Source organism: Magnolia sinica, chromosome 4, assembly GCF_029962835.1.
Source record: "Magnolia sinica isolate HGM2019 chromosome 4, MsV1, whole genome shotgun sequence".
Taxonomy (NCBI): domain Eukaryota; kingdom Viridiplantae; phylum Streptophyta; class Magnoliopsida; order Magnoliales; family Magnoliaceae; genus Magnolia; species Magnolia sinica.
Window position 1 is genome coordinate 28,603,374 of NC_080576.1, and position 24,096 is coordinate 28,627,469.

At 43.3% G+C, this 24,096-nt stretch overlaps 2 protein-coding genes across 2 annotated transcripts; both read left to right on the plus strand.

Moving 5' to 3' along the window:
- The first annotated feature begins 2,153 nt into the window (after nt 1–2,153).
- On the plus strand, nt 2,154–6,738 carry LOC131244429 (sugar transport protein MST6-like). The gene is made up of 4 exons (XM_058244031.1): nt 2,154–2,292; nt 2,779–3,104; nt 4,384–5,013; nt 6,243–6,738. Exons 1-4 carry the CDS (start codon nt 2,154–2,156, stop codon nt 6,729–6,731), a joined length of 1,584 nt encoding a protein of 527 aa, XP_058100014.1. The 3' UTR covers nt 6,732–6,738.
- Nucleotides 6,739–15,564: 8,826 nt separating this feature from the next.
- On the plus strand, nt 15,565–16,332 carry LOC131244098 (uncharacterized). The gene is made up of 2 exons (XM_058243756.1): nt 15,565–15,861; nt 15,994–16,332. Exons 1-2 carry the CDS (start codon nt 15,565–15,567, stop codon nt 16,330–16,332), a joined length of 636 nt encoding a protein of 211 aa, XP_058099739.1.
- The last annotated feature ends 7,764 nt before the right edge of the window (nt 16,333–24,096 follow it).

Here is a 24,096-nt window from a genome sequence, read left to right on the forward strand (position 1 = left end):
ATTAGACATATTGACTCTTTTTATTTGAATCTAGACGGTCTTCATAAACTTTGAGTAATCGAAGTTTTAAAATATTTAAATCTTAGAGATTTGTCGGTCATCTCCCCTCTGATGTGGCCATCACATCAACGTTTGATTCACTACTGAAAAGAATCCGATGCGACCGCTAAAGTCCCGACGTATCATGATGTAATACATCGCAATGTATTCTAGCAAACTTCCAGACTTGAGAATAAATAAAAGCAGACGCGCGCGAGTGAGAAAGAGGACGAATCTTACCTAATAACTTCGATCTTGACATATATGTCTAGATCCAGGCCATTCATCAGGTGGGGACCATAGTTATAATTTCCTGACCCAAAAATATAGCTGGTCTACTTATCGCGTTAGGCGAAACTTCTATCGGAAAAAGTGGATGGTTAGTTAAGAATGATCAACGGTCCGTATTCAACGGATATGTGTGGCATACCTGTTGAGTGAACCGGCCTGATTTTCGGATCTGTAATCCAGACCATTGCTGTGCTGACTCTTCGCATTTCATGGAACATGTTCCGAAAATAACGTAGATACGTATACCCGAGCGACAAATATATTCCGTACCGAAGCGTATTGCGTGCCTCTACCTGTAATCCGTCCAGGCAGGGGCTCTTTGCGGCCACTGCGATGTATTGGTTTTGTCACCGTCCATCCATTTTTTTTTCATATCATTTTAAGGTATGAGACCAAAAATAAGCAGATCCAAAGCCTCAAGTGGATCTCACCGTAGGAACAGTGGTAATAGAGACCCGGACGGTTGAAACCTTCCTAGAGCCCACCGTGAAATTTATCTGTCATCCAATCTGTTCATAACGTAATATATAGACCTGGATGAAGGTAAAATACAAATATTAGATTGATTCAAAACATATGCGTCTCCAAGAAGTTTTTAATGGTGAGCGTTCAATCTCTACTGTGTTGTCCACTTGAGCCTTGAATCTGTCTCAATTTTGGGTTCTTGTTTTAAAATTATCTTCCAAAATGGATGGACGGCGTGGATAAACCTATACATCTCGGCGGCCCCAAAGAGTCCTGCCCCAACGGGTTATTGGCGGGACGCAATCCGCTTCCAATCTCAACCGTCTTCGCATTCACTGAATGCTTGAGCCCACGGTTTTGGGTCAGGCTGATATTTGTGTTTTCTCTTGATTATGGTGGGAATCAGCTTATGAACGGATCGGATGGCATCTAAACATCATGGTCGGCCCCAAATAACGTTTCAAAACGGTGGCATTCAATCCCTTCTATTTCTTGGGGCGTGGTCCACCTGAATATTGTATCAGCCTCTTTTTTGGGTTCACACACTAACATGATATGAAGAAACTGATGGACGGAGTGGATGTCACAAAAACATTTCTGTGGGCCCCAAAGAGTTTTCTGCTACAATGGCCACGCTAGTGAGCCTACCGATGGATGGACGCGGATTGCGTCCTACCCCCGCCCGGACGGTAATCCATCCGGGCAGGGCTCTGTGGAGCCCACCGTGATGTAATAATTTTATTCACACCGTTCATTGCTTTTCTCATATCATTTTAATGTACATATGTAAAATTAAAGTAGGTCCACAGCTCCAGTGGTCCACACCGGAGGAAGCTGCAGTGACAATGACACGCACCTTTGAAAACTTTCTAAGGGCCACCGTGATGTTTTATTTATTTATTTATCATCCATCCTGTTAATAAGGTCATGTAGACGTGGATGAAGTGAAAAAACAAATATTAGCTTGATCCGAAACTTCTCCAGCTCCCAAGAAGTTTTTAATGGTGGACATTAAATCCCCACTATGTGGTCCACTTAAGCCCTGTATCTTGCTCAAGGTTTGGTTCATATGTTAAAATAATCTGAGAAAAGTGATTAACGGCTTGGATAAAATACTTAAATCACGGTGGGCCCCACAGAGACCTGCCCGGACGGATTACTGTCCGGGCGGAGGTAGGACGCAATCCGCGTCCCTGATGGTTTGGCAAGAGTTTTTGTTTTCTAATACAACTGAGTTGAAATTGGAGTACAATGCAAACAAGGAAAATAAGAAAGTCCCTATAAAAAGACTGGCAGTTCAAAAGAGTTTCAGATTATTCGTCTTCCCTCATCTCATTCTCACAACTAATTCGTTTCTAATGGCTGGAGGTGGAGGGTTCATTGCAGGCAATGGGCCACGGACGGACTACCCTGGAAGGATGACGATGCTTGTGCTAGTCACTTGCATCATCGCTGCTTCCAGCGGTCTTATCTTTGGCTATGATATTGGAATTTCAGGTATTTTATTAATACTCCCTTTGATTTTTTATTTTATTTTATTTTTTTTGAAATTGTTTTTAGAAGTTAAGTGCCATGATATGAAAGTTTGTGAAAGTGGGGCCAGGGATAAGTGATACAGGTGCTAATATGTAAAAGTTAGTGGATGTTGGGTCAGGTATAAGTGATCCAAACCGTTGGTTTAATTTGTGCCTTGGTTGATGAAGGATGTGTGAAAAATCTCTTGGCTTTGAGAAATTGCAATGGTAAAAAGAGAAATTTGTGATGATTTTAAAATCTTTTCTACTAAGTAATCTATTATCCTAATACACTAAGATAAAAAAATTCCTTCATTGTAGTGAGACTATTACGAATTTCTGACCACATTCTCCAACCCATCATCTCAACAGTTATGATTCCTTTACAAGGGATTCCACTGCAGCATTCTACTACTGCTACTGTTGTTGTTGTTATATGTTGGTTATGATTTTTTAATTATTTTTTCAGGTGGGGTGACTTCTATGGACGTGTTTTTGAAGAGATTCTTTCCATCCGTCTACAGAAAGATGCAAGAAAATTCTCATAATGAGAACAACTACTGCAAATTCGACAGCCAACTTTTGACGACGTTTACTTCATCGCTGTACATTGCTGGGTTGGTGGCATCTTTCGCCGCTTCGTGGGTCACGCGAGCTTTTGGAAGGAAGCCGTCGATTGTCTTGGGTGGACTGATTTTCCTCATTGGAGCTGCCATCAATGGAGCTGCCATGAACGTCGCTATGCTTATTAGCGGACGGATATTACTCGGAATTGGCATTGGTTTTGCCATTCAAGTAAGCATATGATCCTAAAAAATCCTTATTATTGCAAAGGATCGATTTCTATATTCAAGCTAGTTATTCCCAATCAAGTGGGCCACACCAAGTGAATGAAAATTTTGGGTTTGATACAGTTTGATATTGGTTTTAATTTTTAATCATCGAGATCAATCGAATTAAACACAAACATTTACCTAACTATGTTACCAACTCATGTGATGTAGAGTGGGTCGCAGATAGTTTCATGGCCAAGATGGATCAGAAAAGGCCCAGTCAACAACAGAAGTGATCCGGACCGTTGGACCTTAGATCGGGCATATCTCGCAATCCAGAATGAGTTACCTAACATAAAATATATGATTTTGGGGTAGAACGAGCTACTTTAGCCAACCAACCCCGCTATGCTGGGTTGCGCAGCTCGGAATTACGAAAAACCCCTGGATTGACGGTCGTTTCCCTGCTTTAATTTCGTTTTTACTATAAATAGTAAGTTTTAGTTTGATTATAACTTTTCATCCGTCGGGCATTAGGAGTTGCGTCCAACGTGAAAAGAGCTTAGAATAATTAGGGGAACAATTTAGTGAAGCCAAATAGGACACTTACTATTTTTGGCCAAAAACCATCTATAAATAGTAAGTTTGCTATTTTTAGTAAGTCGCGGATTCTAGGAGTTTTAGTTGTAGTTTGATTCTGATTTCTTTCCCATTGCTTGGTACCCCTATTTAAAGGGTTGTGAACTCGTTTTTAGTCTTCAATTAATCAATTTCGAACTTCTTAGAATTTATTTCTATTTTTCTACTTTCTTTACTCGTGGATTCGAGAAGTCTCTCTGAGGAGTCCAGAGAAGCTCTGTGGATTCGAAGTAGTTATCCTCATCACGTTCATCCCTGCGTCATCATGTTTATGGGAACGTGAGCATGTCATAACTTTCGATTTCATCGAAGCTTAGTTTTGTTCGATGCCATAGATAATTTCTACGCAATTTTATGCAGAACTGTGATTATGTGGGATTTGTTTCGATTTTGCTTGAGATTCTTCTATAGGCTACATATATGAGTGTAAGCAGGATTGAGAATTAATTATAAAGAGTTTAGTAATTTCTTCTTTCATAGTGATCATCTGTAGCTTTGTGTTGTGATTTTTTTTCCAAAAGAGTTTTTCCACATTAAATCGATGTGTTCTCTATGTTTGCTTGTACAATTAGATTTCTATCTTAGATTCATCTCCATGTGCTTCCGTGGTCCCCCAACAATAACCATCCATTTTCTAACATGGCTCTCTTTCATGTATATAGGCTGCACCAATGTACGTCTCAGAGATGGCCCATCCAAAGATAAGAGGAGCCCTTAACATATGTTTCCAATTAGCGATAACGATCGGGATTTTGGCAGCCAATCTTGTGAATTATGGGACAAACAAGATCAATGGCGGCTATGGATGGCGCGTATCGCTTGGCCTAGCAGCAGTTCCTGCCTTGATCATGACACTTGGGGCTTGTTTCCTACCCGACACTCCGAATTCTCTCATCGAGCGGGGCCACAAGGAGGAGGCTATGGCCATGCTGAAAAAGATCCGTGGCACGAATGATGTGGGCCGTGAGTTTGAGGATCTCGTTGAAGCCAGTGAGGCGTCCAAGCAAGTGAAGAACCCATGGAGGAACATCCTCAAGCGGAAGTATCGTCCGCACCTATGCATGTCCATCTTAATACCATTCTTCCAGCAGTTAACGGGCATCAACGTAATCATGTTCTATGCGCCGGTGCTCTTCAAGACATTGGGGTTTGGGAATGATGCTTCGCTCATGTCGTCGGTGATCACTGGATCAGTTAATGTGGTGGCAACATTCGTGTCGATCGCAGCGGTCGATCGGTGTGGACGGAGGTTTTTGTTCTTGGAGGGTGGAATTCAGATGTTAGTTTCACAGGTGAGCGATAGTCCAAATCTCAATTCCGTTTGGTTGCAACAAATATCATGAAATTTCAAGATTAATCATACACTAATTTGGTGCGAAAATATTATGAAATCATGATTTTGCTGCCTAAACAATTTCACTAATATATATTGCATTGCTTTTCTATTCAATTCATTACATTCTATTCATGCTATCTTGGTCTTGATCAAGATTCAACATACAAGTTTGCTATAATGGCATATAGGTGCAAGATCCAAGCCATCCATCAGGTGGGTCTTACTTAGAATATGCCTTGGCCCAAAAATCATGCGAGTTCACTTCTCGGGTCGGCCACATTTAGAAAACAAATGGATGGCTGAAGAAAAAAAACGTGGCAATGTTTTTCTAGGCCATCAGCCGGTATCTAACGTTGTGGTCCACCAAGAATGGCCCGACCTGATTTTGGACCAGATCATCTACATTGTCACACCCATCTGATGGATGGTTTGGATCTTGCTCGCCACATATGCTTTTACTTTCATGTGGCTAGCAAACCTCACCATATATTTTTGATTGGGTTGGGCTTTACTAGATTTTGGTTAGGGTTTTGCTAAACTTCACCGCATTAGTGAAAGCATTAGTTAAGTGTGTTAGAATTCACCATCCTTCCCCTACAGTCATCGGCACATGTGATCGTTGATCAACACCATCCATTAGAACGGCCACCTCTTGGATGGGCCATTGGGACCATTGTAGGGTCCCAAGAGGTGGTCATTCCAATATATGTTTTCATCGATGGCCTATCTGAGAGGTGGCCATTCCGATGTACGGCCCGGATCAATGGCCACATTCACCAATCAAGGTAGGTGAAGGCTAGCAAATTCCATGTGATAGGGACCACAGTCGATTGACCCGGACAGTCAATCTCATTATGGACCCGCTGCTGCGTTTTGTTTCAACCGCCTGTTTATATTGATCCTGATCAAGGCTAGCAATATATAAAATAATTAGAACGTTTGGGTTATGTTCTTCAGAACAAATTTCCATTAACGAACATGTGCCCATGGGTGCAGATACCGTGTATCATGTTCCCAGCCGAGTATCATATAATGTTGTTCTTATTTTGTACGTCCACGAACACAGTGGCCGAATACCATATAATGTTTCTCTCATTGCGGACATCCACAAACACACCGAGCCATCAAATTTCAGGTGGGCCACACTGTCATCCGCCGTTAACAATGCTCCTTTTCTGTATGCAGGTGATGATCGGCGTTCTCCTCGGAATCAAGTTCGGTTTCACTGGCATCGCATCCCTCTCCAATGCCTACGCCATTGGGGTTGTCCTGCTCATCTGTATCTATGTGGCAGCCTATGCGTGGTCGTGGGGCCCACTCGGGTGGCTAGTCCCCAGTGAAATCTACCCATTAGAAATACGATCAGCAGGCCTGAGCATCAACGCAGCCATCAATCTCCTCATGACGTTCGTCATCGCGCAAGCCTTTCTCAGCATGCTATGCCACATGAAATTCTTCCTATTCTTCTTCTTTGCTGCCTTCGTCCTTGTCATGACGCTGTTCGTCACTTTTTTCATCCCCGAGACGAAGAACATCCCCATTGAAGAAATGCAGAAGGTGTGGAAGGAGCACTGGTTCTGGGGACGGTTCATCCCCAACGAGGGCATCAATTTTAACATTAATCGATTGCCCGTCCACAATCTGAACAGATCTAAAGATATTGTTCAGACATAAGTATCTTCTTGAACAAGTAATTATTAGCGACGGTCCGCAATCTGAACAGGCGTAAAGATATTGTTTAGACATAAGTATGTTCTTGAATGAGTAATTATTAGATTGTAATTATGTAAATTGATTTAATTAGATTTTGGAATTTATTATTAGCCTTGCGCAACTAATCATAGACAAGAGATTACTAATCTTAGGTTGTATCTTTTCTATAAGAGGAATTCTCTTTCAATGATGGTTTACATTTTTTTTTTTTCTATTTAAACCTTCATAATTTAAATAGGAGAAGATACAACCTAAGACTAATAATCTCCTAATCTAAGATTAGCTGTACAAGGCTAATTATAAAATTAATTACAATCTAATAGTAATGATTTGGTAGTTTCATGTTTACATAATTAAGTTCTTTTTATCATTTCGTGGTGGGTAATCGACTGAATAACAAAGTTGTTATTGATTTATTTATTTTATTTTAAAGTTGGTGGTTTCATGACCATTTTTTTTTTCCTATATGAAAAGTAGAGGGTAATACTGAAAATGGAGGGGTTATATATGTATATGTGTATATATATATAAAACAAAAAGGAGGGGGCTATATGTCAAGATTTTTATTTTTTTATTTTTTATTGGGTTATATATGTTAGCTATGGAGCAATAATCATGCTTAAAAACTGACACAGACATGTGACGCATTTTCAATGGAATTTTCATGTTCTGTATTCAGCTTAATCTTTGTACTCTCATCCGTGGAGAGTAACACCTACAACGGAAAGATCCAGCAGTTCAGGACGAGCCTGAACAAGGCTAGTGCTGGAACCAAACGGGTGGGCTCAGCCAGCTCTATATATATATCCCTCTTGTTACTTGTCAGGGCCAGTGATGGGTCAGGTCGAACCGCCTGTGTAGGACCAACAATGGGCAGCGGTGAACAGCGTGAGGTGTTTAATTAATGGATGGTGGGTATAGTGGAGAGAAGAAAGAGCAGTTAAGAGAAGTTTGGAGGCGTGAGAGATAGCCACGACTCTAGGGTTTTATTAATGTAAAAAATGAGCAAAATGATAGATGATAGGCCAGGACATGGCCAAGCCTACACGAAAGATTCCACACACATGTGTACACACTATTTTCTATACTCTCCCACAAACTGGACATATATATTATGTATATATATATATATATATATATATATATATATATATATATATATATATATATATATATATATAAAACAAACGTGGACTCCTGCCACCGATATTCCTTTAACATATAAAATTATAGGAATTCGGGAGGGCTGCAAACAAAACGACAGTAGACCCCTGAAGCACGTGTTATATATATATATATGATAGGAGGGCTAGCACGTGCTAGCAACCTAACACCAAAAGAGAGACCCCTATGAGCTGAAGAGCCTCAAGATCTTGATAAAACCCTGTCAGGAGGGTTGCGGATTGATCCGAGGCCGACCTTATCAAGAAAAATTAAACCCTTGACTTGCTTGGGCAGAGAATCGAAGTGGTCATAAAGGGACGTTTGCTGGGTCTCGCTTCCAATCTTCGCTAAACCATCAGCCGGGCTGTTTCCTTCACGGAAAATATGGTTGAATTGGAAGATTCCCGACCTTTTCAGAAAGATGATCCGATTGACCCACGACATCCATCTCCATGAACAAGTAGTAGCACCCAGCAAGGTGTCCACTAACAACTTTGAATCCGACTCAACTATAATCTGATGCATCCTTTTTTTAAAACTTAGCTGCATTTCGTCATGAATTGCTCGTAATTCAGCTAGGTTATTAGTGTCCATCCCATACTCGATAGAGAACGCAAAGATAAAAGATCCATCTTCCTTTCTGCAAATGCCACCTCCTTCGGAAAGGCCCAGGTTACCCCTGGCTGACCTGTCAACGTTTAATTTAACCCAACCCAAGGAAGGGATTCTCCATTTGATCACCATAGACTCAGAGCTGTAACGTCTAGGAGCTGAAAGATTTCGAACAATCCTAATTCGGATAGGAGCCTGGGAACCAGTCTGGAAATTGGGGATCGCTTGAGATGCCCACCATTTGATTCTATACATGGCGTTCATCGCCACATCGCCAAAATTTGCTTCATTTCTAGCCCTCCAAATTTCCCAGAGAATAAGGAGGGGGAGGGAGGTTCTGACCCGACGCGTAGCAGCACTAGGGGCATCTACGTTTCTCCATTGGAGTAGACTACCAAGGACGGATGTGTGAACAGCACGGGAGACGCCGCATAACCCCTGAAAATGATTCCATATGTGGGCTGCCATTTGACCATGTAGGAAAAGATGAGATAATGTCTCCCTCTGAGGCTAAGCGTTCCCATCCAGACTGCAGCAACGACATTTGGAAGCTAGAGCAATTCCTTTAGACTAGACTCTACTATCAACAGGGACGGCCTTTTGCAACAGTCTCCAAGCGAAAAGAGAAATTTTCAGGGGTAAATGGTTGGACTAGATCCATTCCCCCCATGGGGCGTTGTTGTAATGTCTTCTGATGAGCATCTAAGCAGATTTAAGATTGAACTCCCCTGATCGATCAAAGGGCCATATGCATTCAGCTGGGTCATCAGCAATGGAGAATCCCCTTCTAAAGATTTCGTCTATTATATCCTGAGGAAGGTATTCGAACAACCTGGATGGAGGAAGCGGACCTGAACAACCAAGGAGATCCTTCACTTTCAGGTTTCTCAATGCAGGAGGGATCGGCGTTACAGCGTGATGTCGTAATTGACCGAGATCGGTCCAATTGGTATTCCAGACGTTTGCTTCACCTCTACCTACCGTCCACCGTGCGTGATGCTGAATTGAGGGGAGAAAATACCTGATTTTTTTCCAAAAAGGGGGGTAGTTGGATTGTACATTCGTGAAAGAGTCGTCTTGAAGATCTGCACCGTGCTTTGCTTTCATCAGCTTCACCCAAGGACCCTGACTTTTTTCATATCGAACCAACCAAGCAAGCTTCATATGCAGAGCATTTAGAACTTCTTTTAGGTTCCTGATTCCTAGACCTCCCTCTTCCTTTGTCTTGGTCACTTTCTTCCACATGAGCCAATGGAATTTTTTCTTTCTGTCAGCCCAGCCCCAAAAGAATTCTACAAACTTCCTTTTTAGTTGTTGAATCACCTATGTTGGAACACACATGGCCGATATAATGTGGATGGGATAACTGCCTAAAACATGGCAGATGAGAATAATCCTTCCTGCCTGTGAGAGGATCCTAGCGGCCCAGCCAGAAATTCGACTGCTGATTTTATCCAATAAAAACTAAAAATTTGACAACTTGATTTTCCCCCTGATTAGAGAGGCCCCCAAATAGCTCATACTTTCTTTAGCTCTTCGTAGTCCCAACAGATTAGACATACTTCTGTGTTTTGCTGTAGACCATTTTGACAGCCCCAGATAGTTACTCTTGTTGAAGTTAATTTTTTGATCGGTTGCAGTTTGGAATTTTTGTAAGAGATCTTTCAAAGTTCTAAGTGAAGATCGACTTGCATTGGTGAAGAGCAACATGTCATCCGCATACAACAGATGAGATATGAGAGGGCAACCTTGAGGGAATTTGAAAGGAAGACAATGCCTTTCCTCTATCATCCTTTGACAGTTGATTGAGAAAGCTTCCATAGCTTTGATGAAAAGAGCCGGGGAAAGCGGGTCACCCTGACGGAGACCTCTTGATGCTTTAAAGAAACCAGTTGCTTCTCCGTTAATGATAATTGAAAACCAATTGTTAGCCCAACATGATTCGAGGAGTTGCACACTTTTGCCGTTGAAGCCGAACTTGAGAAGGACTTGTTTGAGGTATGCCTAGTTTACCCTGTCATAAGCCTTTTCAAGATCAAGTTTAATGATTATGTTTCCTCCCTTGACTTTCCTATTTAGTTCCCTCACCGCTTCCTGAGCTAAAGCGATGTTTTCTGCAATATATCTCCCTTGGACGAAAGCGCCTTGTTCCTGCGAGATCAGCTTAGGCAAAACAGAACTTAACCTGTCAGAAAGAACTTTCGCTAAGATTTTGTAATGGCATTACATAAACTAATAGGCCAAAATTCAGAGAATTTGGCAACCGCAGTAGACTTTGGAATTAGGCAAATAAGTGTTGATTTGAATGCCCGAGGAAGAGGAGCCCTTGCAAACATTGCCACCGCTGCTTTATGCACATCATCACCCACAATATTCCAGCAAGAAATGTAAAAGGACGCAGAGAATCCATTAGGGCCTGCCGCACTATCCTTTGGGATAGATTTGAGGGCAGAGAAAACTTCTTCCTTGGAAGGGGGACTTTGTAAGGAGTTATTTTCTTAAGGCAAAACACGGCGGGGAATATGGTGGACGAACTCTGACATACCAGCAATATCTTCCTCTTGGAAAAGACTTTGGAAATAGGATACGGCCGCTGATTTGATGTTTTTTGTATTTGTGATGACCGAACCATCCTCCATTGTGATAGATAGAATGGTGGCTCTTCTGATTCTTTCATTTGCCGACGTGTGGAAGAAAGAAGTGTTGCGGTCGCCTTCTTCTAGCCATGAGTTTCTGGACTTTTGTTTTCAAAACACCTCTTCCTGGAGCTCTAACATTTCTAGCCTTTGTTTGATGTTTAAACTTTCTTGTAAGAAGGCGTCAGAAGGGTCTGCCTGAATTCTGTTTTCAGTAATTTCCAGCTCTTCTTGTGTCTTTATGTATATATTATGTATACCAACTTGTTACAAATTTATATGCCCATGTTTCGAAATAATGCTTTTCTAAAAACATTTGTAATGTGGATAGCTGCCTTATTATCCTAATGAAGGACCATAGGAGACGTATATAAAAGAATAAATTCTTGGATAAGAGATCTCACCCAAATCACCTCACAAACATTATGGCCCCTGGACGCGGATTAGTGACAGGTTGAGCTGCGATACTCGCTACTCAAGTGACGTCACCAGACCGGTCCACCTGTTAATGTGAAAACATATCCCGTAGTGGACTTCTTGTTATCCGGATCACTTGATATTAATTGTGCCCCCAATATACCTGAGAATCCACTTAACAACATTCCAATGCCCTTTTTATGGATTCACCATATACCTGGTAACCACACTGGTTTCTTGTGAGATATCCGACCGCGTGCAAACCATCTCATACATGAGACTCCCCACTCACTCACATACGACATCGGTAATATTTTTAAAATATCCTCTTTTGTACTTAGACACGACACCTTTTGCACATAACTCTTTTGAGAAAGCTACAACTTCCCTGATTATATATCCCTATACATAGGATATTCTTTACAGCGCCCAAATCCTTCATGTCAAAAATTTGCTTAATAGAGACTTAAGCAAGAGTATCTCTTTCCTGTCCTTTGCACCAATCAACATATCATTGACATAAAGCATTACTATAGTGTAGAACCCATCCTCAAGTACCTTGTAATAAATACAGTAATCATACTTAGATATGATATACCCAATCTCCACAATGTAAAAATCGAACTGCTTGTACCATTACCTCAGATACTACTTTAGCCCATATAGTGGCTTCTTCAACCTACACATGTGGCCTTCATATCGAGTTACTCTAATTCTAAATTGGATTCCTCTACCATCACCAGTAACACCTTGATTGAGGTATGTTTCACGACCGAAGAGAAAATCTCATTGTAATATACTCATTCTTTCTATGAGAACCCCTTTGCTATAAGTTTTGCTTTGTACTTTTCGCTCTCTTTCTTTGTTAATGCTTCATTCTTCCTACAAATCCATTTACACCTTATAGCCTGCCCACTTTTTAAAAGTTCAACCAACTCCCATGTCTAATTCATGTGCAGAGATTCCATCTCTTCCTCCATGGCCAACATGCACTTATTGTCATCCTTTTCAGATATCACCTCTTGAAAGGAGAAAGGATCTCCGCTCCTTATGAACAATGCAAAAGAGACTATGTCCTTGAACCCACATATTGAATTAGAGCTCTAATGGTTCTTTTATCCATGTTCTTAGCTATACATTCGTGTGTATCCTGCTGATTATTTTGCTTAGTTTCTTGCACGTGTTGAATTTTTCCTGCCGTAAATAGCTCAACCGGCTTCACATGCACTGAAAATTTCTCAATCTCACCATATTTTTCTAACCTCTCAGCAACCTCCATGTTGTCCTTCAACATTGATGTCTTGTCGAAGATAACATCTCTGCTAATGACCACCTTTTGTGACACCTTTTTCATACTCGACAGAGATACACTTCCTAGACTTTGGATCCAAATTCGACCTTTGTCCACTCTTTACGAGGACATATGTTAGACACTTGAAAATCCCCAATCTTAAGTACTCGATGTCCTTACCTGTCCATACTTCCTTTGCAACCTTGGAGTCCAACATTGTAGATGGTGACTGATTTATAATATTATAAGCCATGTTCGTCGCTTCTGCCCAAAAGCTTTTAGACAACCCCGTAATGTGGTAGCCGTAAGGGCGTTTTCCTCATCGTAAAGACAAGGATCATCGTTGAAGATCAGTCTGCCCCTCTCCGCATCTCTGAACTCTAGAGAAAGTTGCAGCCTCTAAGCTTTCTCACGCTCGGGAAACAGCTACCAAACTCCCTGTTCAAGAGGGTTTCTCTTTTTTTGTGAGTAACATCACTTACGATACTTCCTCCCTAGATCTATGGAATATATTTGGCAAGTTTGGTAAGATCATGGAGGTTTACATCCCTCATGCTCTGAATGCAATCCGCCACAGGGGTTTTGGCTTTGTTCAATTTCGGTATGAACAGGAGGCGTATAATGCGAAGGGAACCCTTGACGATCAGCGAGTAGACGGCCGGATCATCATAGTTCAATTGGCTAATTCGATGTACAAATCCATAGATAGACCAACATCTGCAGCACCTCCCTTACCCTTACCCTTACCCCCTCCAGCTCCAAAACCTATTCCCAATCCCGATGCCCCTCGTCTTTCCTTTACGACTGTGGCAGCATCCCCAGTTCCCTACAGTCGTCCACCCCAGTCGTTCCTCTCCACAATCAAGGTGGACCCTCTCAAGGTGAATCGGAGGCTCTATCAGCTGCAGTTGGCTATAATCACTGAAGTAGCCAACCTAAGCACATCTATCCTCCGTCTAACGGATGCCATCAGAAAATCTCCCCTCCCTAATTTGTCAGTAAATGTGGTGAGAATCTCCCCTGTTTCTTTTCTCATCTCTTTCCAATCTAAGCTGGCCATGACGTCCTTCATGGAAGACAGACATCTCCAGGTACAAATGGAGATTTCAACGGTGTGTCTTTGGTCCCTGGACTAGGATCCCGCTGGATTCGAATCATGGATTAGAATTTTCAGCATCCCGATTCATGAGTGGATAGATTCAGTTCTTTTAGATATTGGCAGTGAACTAAGAGAGGCGATTGATATTGACCCCCTTTCTAAGGACGGTAGTTTCATGATGTTTGTTAGGATCAAGCTTATCCTCAAAGATGGTATTGATCTCACCCAGGTTATTTACCTGAAAGCTTTGGATAGGACCTTCCCCATTCATGTTGAGCTGGAGAAGCCCGTGACTTCGCATCAGATCATGCTTAAACCTCTCAAGCCTCCTCTTAGAAGGCCCCAGCAGAATGCCCAGTCCACAAAAGCCTGGGTTCTGTCTTCCTTCCCAACCCGCCTGGTCCATCTAAGGAGTGCCCAGCATCTGCTCGCTCAAAGTCCCATGAGACAGACCTAAACACTCATGTTTTTACTAAAACCCCAGTCGTTTCCCCCCTCCCTCAGATCCCTCTACTATTGCCTTCCCCCCCCCCCCAATCCCTTAACCTGCCTGCCTCCAACAGCCCAACCTTGCAGCCAGACCTCGTCAGCCCCCAACCCCTCCTTAACCCACTTTCCTCTAATGTGCCTTCAACTTCTTCTGTAGGCCCTTCTTTTGGAGCTATTGCGTTGCCTTTGCCCTGCATCCCTCAGCATAGACCTAAATTAGCAGGTAGCTCGCCACCCAACCCTGACCGCTCCTTTATAACCTGCTCGCCTCCCCCTCCACCCCGGCACCCGCCAGCATTTGCAGCTATCTTTAACTCCATGCTTTCCACAGCTACAACTCCTCCACCTATACAGCCCCACTCCTCACCCAGAATCACCTTGTCCTACCCCAGAGACCATAGTAACAACTTTCAGGTAGACCTTTCACCGTATTTCAATCGGGCTAGATATGCTTCTGAGGATGAATCAGACGCCGTGCAATATCCTCTTTTAGAGAGAGGAGGCTCTTCCTCAAGTTTCTCCCATCTTGAAGACCACCTCAATCCCTCTCAGATCAAACCAAATATTCATGCTACCTCTGGCTATCAGTGAAGCTCCAAGGGTAAAGAAAATGAAGTTTCAGCTAATCGTATCGCCCTTCTCGCCCAACCTTCCCCAGGCTCCCATGGTGACAATGCCAGGAAGCACAAAATCAGGAACAGGGTCGAGATCGAAGCGGGTTTAAATGATAGATAAAATCCTCATTTGGAATGTTCGTGGCATTGATAATGCGAGGACTATTAGGACAACCAAACATTTATTGGCCTCCCATGATCCTTGCATTCTAGCTATTATGGAACCCATGCTCTGTGAGGCAAAATGCATCCACACAGGTCTGAAGCTAGGTTTCCACGCCTCCGTCTCCAACGCCATCGAAGGTGGGAAGATTTGGATTTTCTTTAAACAAACTATTTCCCTTTCTATTCACTCTAGCAGCTCCAGTTCATCACTGTCTTATTTCAGTTTTGCAATATGTCTACTCTAATTTATTTAACTGTTGTATACACTAGCTGTGATAGTCGAATCAGAAGAATTCTGTGGCAGGATATGGTTAACCTTGCTTCCTCGTTACAAGGCTTATGGGCGATCGGTGACAACTTTAACGCTGTCGTTTCTGTTGATGAAAGAAGTGGTAGAAGGCAGCCACCCACTCGTAGTTCTGAGGAGTTTGAGGAGGCTATTGATAAGGCTAACCTCTTCGACGCGAGTTTCTTTGGCACCAGATTCACGTGGTGCAATAACCAAGCGGGCGTGGCTAGATCTTGGGCAAGACTAGATCGGGTTCTCATCAATGCCTCTCTTCTAGTAGCCCTTCCTTCCTTCTCAATTCATCACTTACAGCGGGTGAACTCCGATCAGGCCCCTCTTCTTCTCTCAGCCCCTTCGCAGTAAATTTTGGCTCCAAGGCTGTTTAGATTTCAGCGAATGTAGGTGCTCCATGATGGTTTACATCAGGCTATTTCGAAAGTGTGGTAGGAATGTGGTGCTGCCCACCCCATGTTCAATTTTCTGCTCAAGTTGAAGGCCGTGAAAAGATCCCTCAAGTGCTGGAATAGAGACAGCTTTGGCAACATTTTCCAACAAATCAAAGCGGCCGAATCCATGCTTTGCGCGCTCGAATCCCAACTGCAATTTGACTCTCATCAATCCTCCTCTCCTGCTGACTACCGGGCCTCCTTTGAGTGGACTATGACAAAGCTTAAGGAGCTTGAATTGAAAGAGGAAATTTATTGGAAACAAAAGGTTAGGATTAATTGGATGGATGAAGGAGACCACAACACAAAGATGTTCCACGCCTCCGTAATTGAACATTAGCGAAGAGCATCTGTTTCTTCTATTCGGCTGGATGATGGTTGTGTTCTAGAAAATATGTCTGATATCAAGGTTGCAGCAGTCGACTTTTTCTCTTCATCTTTCACGGTTGAGGAATCCTTTCCTCACTCGCAGTTGCCGGATTCGATCCCACACAAGATCTGACCTAATCAAAATGAGATGTTAATGACCACACCTTCTATCCATGAAGTTCTAACTGCTGTCAAAGGCATCCCTAAAGACGTCGCCCCAGGCCCCGATGGTTTCGCTTCCAGCTTCTACTCTGCGTGTTGGGATATTATTAAGGATGATTTGCTCAAGGCGGCAGTGTACATCTTTCAGGGTGGAGAGTTTCCGCGGGTAGTCTCGTCTACCCTGTTATGCCTCATCCTGAAATCTCTGAATCCCAGGACTTTCTCAGACTTCCATCTTATCAGTTTGTGTAACCGTCTCTACAAGATCATCTCTAACATCATTTCTTCTAGACTGAAAACTGTCCTCCCGGATCTCATTTCTCAAGAATAGGGTGCCTTTGTTAAGGGCCGGTCTATGGTGGAGAGCATCGCCCTTGCTCAGGAGTTGGCTAGGGACATCAATAGGAAAGTTTGGGGAGGGAACTTGATTCTCAAATTGGATATGACTAAGGCTTACGATCATTTAGACTGGTCCTTTCTCAGACAAGTCCTTATGTAGTTTAGTTTTGCTTTGCCTTGGGTTCTTATGGCGGAAAATTGCTGGAGCAGTGCACGTTTCTCAGTGATTATCAACGGTGAAGCGTCGGACTTTTTCAAATCTTCAAGAGGCATTCGTCAGGGGGACCCCCTGTCTCTAAGCCTCTTCATCCTTGCTGCGAAGGTGCTTACTAGAGGGATTAGCCATTTGGTTCTTTCGGGTGAATGTATCCCCTACAAGCTCAAGAGAGGTTACATCACAGTATCCCATCTTTTATACGCGGACGATACTCTCCTTTTCACTAATGGGGGTCGAAAATATCTCCGCGCGCTATCTGCGTTCCTGGATATATATCAACAAGCGTCAGGTCAAAAGATCAATTGAACTAAGAGTGCTTAATTATATGTTCCAACAAGATTCTCCCTGGCAGTATTAGAATTATTGAGAGATCATTGGGCATTCCTTCCACTCATTCCTCTCTGGTGTATTTGGGTGTCCCTATCTCCTTCGGCAGGATTCTTTCGTCCTCCTTCCAACCTCTCATTAGCAAGATTGCAGTTATAATTAACGGATGGTGGGCCCGTTTCTTGTCGCAGGCGGGCAGACTTGTCCTCCTGAAGCATGTTCTTGGTAGCATTCCTGTGCACTCTTTGGCTGCCACCCATATCCCTATCAAAGTCATTTCAGCTATCGAGCTTCATTGTGCAGATTTCCTTTGGGGTTGGTCAAAAGGGAAAAGAAAGCTTCATTGGGTGAAGTGGATGTCTGTCGGAAGGTGGCTTGGGCATCAGATTCTTGCAAGACTTCATGTCTGCCCTTCGGATGAAGCTTAGTTGGGTGCTCTCATCTGACTCTGAGACTAGTCTCTAGAAGAATTTCATGTCTTCAAAGTATTCACCAGCCCATCATCAGCACAATGTCGTCAGCCTGGCAATCGCCGCATCCCTAATGTGGAAGAAGGTTAATGATCTCATCCCCTCCGTGAATAGGCAAGCTTAATGGATGATTGGGCGGGGTAACTACAATTTTTAGACCGCGAATTGGTCAGCTATGGGCAGCTTGTTACAATATGCATCCTCCTCCGTTCTGACCAATCTCCTCTCCATCTAAGTTAATCAGGTTCTGGGTCAGTCGGGCCCTCTCCCTCCCTCTTCCGTGTTTAGTTTCCTTCCACAACACATTATTGATTTTATATTGCAGACCGGGTTTTATCTCTCCGATGCGCTAGACTGTAGGCTCTGGCTGCTAACCTCATATGGTTTGTTATCTGTTAGCTCTGCTTGGGATCTGTGTAGGAGGAGAAATCCTCATAAAGCTTGGACCATCTACATTTGGCACACCAGCCTACCTCCCTGAATATCTCTCTTCGTCTGGCATCTGATAAATAGAGCCATCCTGGTTGACATGCAGATTCAAAAATGGGGCATCTCATTGGCTTCGAGCTGTGAGTGCTATTCCTATTTTCAAGACTCAAGTCATTCAGTGAAATCGCTGAACCACTTCTTTATCGTTAGCCCTCTCGCCAGGTGCATTTGGAATTTCTTTGGAGGCATGTTTGGTTTGATTTTTAGTTCTATTTCATCCATCAATAGTATGTTATTGGCCTAGTGGGATGGCCCAAATCGACTCTGTCACGCCCCAAACCCAGAAATCGGATTCACAGGAATCCCGATCACCGAATCCGGTGCCGACAGCCTCCGTAGTACCCCATTCTCGGGTCCTAGCGTCCATACGCCAGATTCCGATCCTGGGATCCTACAAGGAGGATTTTTTTTTTTGTACATTTAACTTATATTAAGCATAACCACAAGATTACCCAATTGACAAAGGCAACAACATCATCACATATCCACTAATATAATCATTTGAGTACAATGCTGAAAGGGAAAATACATATATCGAAATCAAAGCTCCAGAATACAACTGCACGCTCCAAGCTCAACGCTGCTGCAACCTAATAACACCTGCACGCATCTATCGTGCATAAGCTTATAGAAAGCTTAGGGGGTTGTGTAAGTGTGTGCACAAGGTAAGTGCCAAGTATTCAATACAATGCCATTATCATACAAACTGGAAGTATTGGTAATCCATAAATCGTACAATATCGGAATAAGCAAAGATACTAACAAGATCATAGATTATCTGAGTAAGCAGAAATACTGACAAGAGCAGAAATTATCAGAGTAAACAGAAATACTCACAAGATCATAGATCATACGATAACAGAGTAAGCGGAAATACGAGCAAGTCCATGAGCCAAATCAATATATACACAATATATAACAGCTACGCAAACGAGGAGTCATAAAGAGTCAAATGTCAAATGTAGAGGATGCAATACAATATACATTTCTGATGAGTAACACAAATAGCATCAGTCGTACCTAGACCATATAACCATATAAATGCAATTGGGTATATAATTCCTTATGTGTTCACAAATACGTCAGCCATATCTAGATCATATAAATGCAGAAGCACAGTAACCCAAGATGTCGTATGCCGCGGATGTAATGCAATATGCGGTGCGAATGGAATGACCATGCTGGAGTATGAAGTCGGGATGATAGTACGTAGTATCGCAGGCTATGGGGTCCATCACAAGGGACTTCTATCCAAACCAGTCCCATACCTAAATTTGGATAGTCAGACTCAATGTGGTAAACTCCTGATCTCAGGTTAGTCGCGCGCCCCAACCGAAATCCTGGCCATTGCGAAGGCACACGTAACAATTAGTTGCATACCACCAACCCGAGTAGATAGTGAATGAATGAATGCATGAATGAGTATGCAATTCCTGCTCACTAAATCCACATGTCAGTACGGTTCATCTCTGGGATCATCACCGGGGTTTAGTACACTCCAAATGGCACTGCCGCTCTCCCAGCCGCACAGTCCAAGTGAGCATAAGAAACCTCACTATCCGCCTTGCCAATAGTCTGCCAATACCTATCCGGCACGTCGATAGCGGACCCATTCACGAGCTGGTCAAACTCAGCCTAGTATTGCCCCCTACCCTCGGGCGGGTAAGGCCACACCCCCTCCCAACCGACCACGACACAGTGGGAGACGCGGCCTCCTGGTATTCGGCACTCGGGCGCTCATGTATCCACTCGGTCTCGACGTTGGGGCGTCTCCGGCCACGGAGGTTTAGGGATTTTCACCCGGGGACATCTATGGCGCCGTATGCTAGAACCAAATATTTCGGTGTCCTATTTGGCCATTCACGATATGCGTGGAGGCTATGGCCCGATGTCGCTAGGGCATACGGTAATCATAATGCGAGATGCATGAGTCATACAATCCATCATGCATCAGTCCTGCACATACCGCGTGCTCATGTGAGATAACCTCCACCTATCAGGGAGTCTCATGACAACATGCTCAATGACATATGCAATGATCAACCACCTCTCATAACAAACATGCAGATGATGCGTATGGGCATGTATCATGATGCTATGCTGTCACCTACTCATAACCGGTATCCACAACCAGCATCGATAATCGACCTCGACCATGTGGACATTTAACCAACATTGCCCCCAAGGAATGGCCTACATAGGGTCAAACATATAATGGGCTCACGGCCTCACACAAGGGCCTAATATACAACACAATGGGTCTTACTCAAGGCCACATATACACGACAGGTGGACCCTGCTCATGGGCCTAATACATATCACAATGGGCTTCAACTACGGGTCACATATACATCATATAGGTCTCGACAATCGGCCATGGCAATCGAATTCGATACTCAGAATCGGCGACAAATAGACACCGATAATCTACATCGATAATTGGCACCGACAATCAGCATCGATAATCAATACCGACGACCGGTCACATAGACACGACTGGGTTCACAGATGAACATCTGATCAACCATAATATAAAGATCAGCCCTCGGCCGTGATTATATCAAATCTGGTAGCATTGAGCCATCCGTCCATGGTAAATGGGGCCCACTTATTTGGGTTAACCCACTAAGAGAATGATGAGAATGGGCCTAATAAGGCCTAAGGAAGGGTCACAATGTGGACATCTAACCATCACTGCCCAGCAATGTGGACATTTAACCAACATTGCTCCCAAGGAGTGGTCCATATAGATTCAACCATAAGGTGGGCCCAAATACCCAACAAGTGGGCCTCAAACAGTCGTCACAGGTGGGCCTTACACATACAGCATGTGGGCCTACACATCACGGTGGGTCGCATCATTGGGCCGCACCAATGGGCCTCATGCAATTCAAGTCGGGCCTCAATAAATGGGTCGAAAACATATCACAATAGGCCACGACATACGGGCCAGAAATACATCGCAATGGGCCGCACTAATACATCAAGGTGGGCCTCTTTATATGGGCCGCACCAAAAATCATTTCTATAGTTGTAGGTATAACATGTGTATCACTACACCCATGACCCACGTATGATGATCAGCACTGGTACAAACATATCCATGTAAATTGGCACCAACCAAACATTGTCCAGCACTATCCCAACATTATGGACGGGGTGGATACCAAATACGAACATCTAGGCGGGCCGCACAAGTGGACGGTGTGGGTGAAGTACACATAGCATGGTGGACCTGTACAGTGAAGGCAAGCCTAGCACATGCAGCAAGCCGCCCTGCGCCATTAAGACGGGTAGATGGTGCAGATATACAATGCATTTATCATGGCGGAATCACACATTGAAAAGGGCCTTATATACATCATATTGGGCCTCGACCCATGAGCCCCAAATACATCTAATGGGCCGCATCACGGGGACCTCATATATAACAAGGTGGGCCTTAAATATGGTAAGTGGGCCACACCACATGGCCACGTGTATATCAAATGAGCCACACTCAAATATAGATGGTGATAATGATTTCCACTACTAAAATTTTCAAGGCCCGCCATAACATTTATTTCTCATCCAATCTAATCATAAGATCTCAAAGATTTCAAAGATAGCCGTTCAATCCTCACCGTGCACTATGGTCTACTTGATAAATACATCTGTCTTATTTTCGTCCCAAACCAAAAAATCATTTTCCAAAAATGGTTGGACGATTGGATGAAACACGTGCATTATGGTGGGTCCCATAGGGATGGAAGGTATAGATAGGTCACATATTCTGTGATGGAGGTCCATAATTGTGGACACAACACATACATAAATGGGTCTTAGGTAAGACCCACCAAAATGTTTACTTTCCACCAACCTAGGGCCCAAAATACTCGTCCATCCAAACTAGGGCCAACATGATGTTTATTTTTATTTTATCCAAACGGTCATAGGGTCACATGGGCCTAGGGCCCACCGCAATATTTATTTGCATCCAACTTTGTTGATAAGGTCATATATACATGAGGCCCACCATAATGTTTATTTCCATTCAAACTGTTGATAAGGTCATACGGACATGGGGCCCACTACAACATGTATTTTTCTCCCAACTGATGATAGGGTCACACGATCATGGGACCCACTTGAAATGGTTACTTGCATCCCATCTCGTGATAGAGTCGTATGGGCCAGGGGCCCACTGCAATGTTTACTTACCATATAACCAGTTTATAAGGTCACGTGGGCCTTTGGCCCACTGTAATATTTATTTGTCCACCAAACTTTTGGTATGGTCATGTGGTCCTGGGGTCCACCGTGATGTAGTTTACAAATCCAACCCATTCATTGTGTGTGTCCCACCAATTTAAGGGTCCAAACCGAGTTTCAGGTGGATCCAAGCTGCATGTGGACCCCAGCAGTTGATTCCATGTGGATTGGCACACCACTGCATGAAAGGTGATGGTGTGGGCCATCCTAAAACTTTTTATTACTGATTTTTGGAATCAACGCATCGAAAAAGGGGACCTATTAAATGAACGGCATAGATGTAGATTATACATCATAGTATTGTCCACAATTGAGGCCAAGGGGGGCCCTCCCAATTTCACGTTGGACGTCCAGACTCCTCTGGACGTCAATGCATATACATGCATACTTATTGTCATTAAATTTTTTTTTTTCTTTTATCCTAAGTGGGACCCTCATTAATAAGATCTACTCCGTCCATTATATGTGTCCCATAAAATTAGGGGTCCAAACCAAGTTTTAATCACATCCAACTCTCAGGTAGACCCCACCAAATGATTTTATATGTTTAGGCATGTTTCCATACGATTTTAGATGGTGTGGCCCGCATGAGTCCCATATGTGGCTGATTTTTGGGGTGGACAGCTATTCCATGGGGACCCATCAAATGCATGGGGTAGATTTTTGAAACACATCACGGTGGGGCCCACAGTTGGGGCCGTGAGTCCCAGCCCGCCCGTCCGTCCGTCGTTGGGTGCAGACAGCGCCTGTGGCGCTCTGACAGGGATTTGTTTTGTTGTTTTTTTTTTTTTTTGAAAACCAAATTCCCGTGGTTTTTCACAGGTGGGGCCCACATTAGGTGGATCCACTCCACCCATTAGATTTCATAGCTCAACACAAGTCAAAAGAGTCCAATATCCAATATATTTATGCATGTAGAAAAATTTAAAGTGAATTTAAACGGTAAAAATTACTGTTTCCACTGGTATGGCCCGTCTGATAAGCATATTATCTTCATTTTTCGGCTCAACGCCTAAAATGAGATAGGGAAAGGAATGGATGGCTTGGATTAAAATCATACACCAAGGTGGGGCCTGTAAGAGTGGCACATCCCAAACCTTAATATATATATATATATATTTAAAAAAAATAAAAAATAAAAAATACCACTAGCACGCCACTGTCTTCACGGTGAAACAACGTCCAGCGTCCCTGGACGCTGGACGGACGGCCTGGGTATATGTATCATCAAGGTGGGTCCCACGAGTGGGGACCATGGCTGGTGGGTCCCATGCGGACGTGGTCCACTTGATTTGAATCAATCTGATAAATACGTTTTCCCATCATCCAGGGGGTAGGGCCCACATGGCTTGGATGGTTTGAATAAAACATTCATCAAGATGGGGTTCATTCGAGTGGGCCACACAGCCACATCATCACACCAAAATATTGAAAGAGAAAGGGGGAGAGAGAAGGAAGCACCCACTATGATCCAAAGGTC

Bases quoted from the DNA above. Each gene is read 5' to 3' on its own strand.
- LOC131244429 (XM_058244031.1), top strand. From the start codon at position 2,154: ATGGCTGGAGGTGGAGGGTTCATTGCAGGCAATGGGCCACGGACGGAC. The intron at 3,105-4,383 runs GTAAGCATATGA...TCATGTATATAG, and splicing joins GCATTGGTTTTGCCATTCAA to GCTGCACCAATGTACGTCTC. The intron at 5,014-6,242 runs GTGAGCGATAGT...TTCTGTATGCAG, and splicing joins TTCAGATGTTAGTTTCACAG to GTGATGATCGGCGTTCTCCT.
- LOC131244098 (XM_058243756.1), top strand. From the start codon at position 15,565: ATGGTTAACCTTGCTTCCTCGTTACAAGGCTTATGGGCGATCGGTGAC. The intron at 15,862-15,993 runs GTGAACTCCGAT...AAAGTGTGGTAG, and splicing joins CAATTCATCACTTACAGCGG to GAATGTGGTGCTGCCCACCC.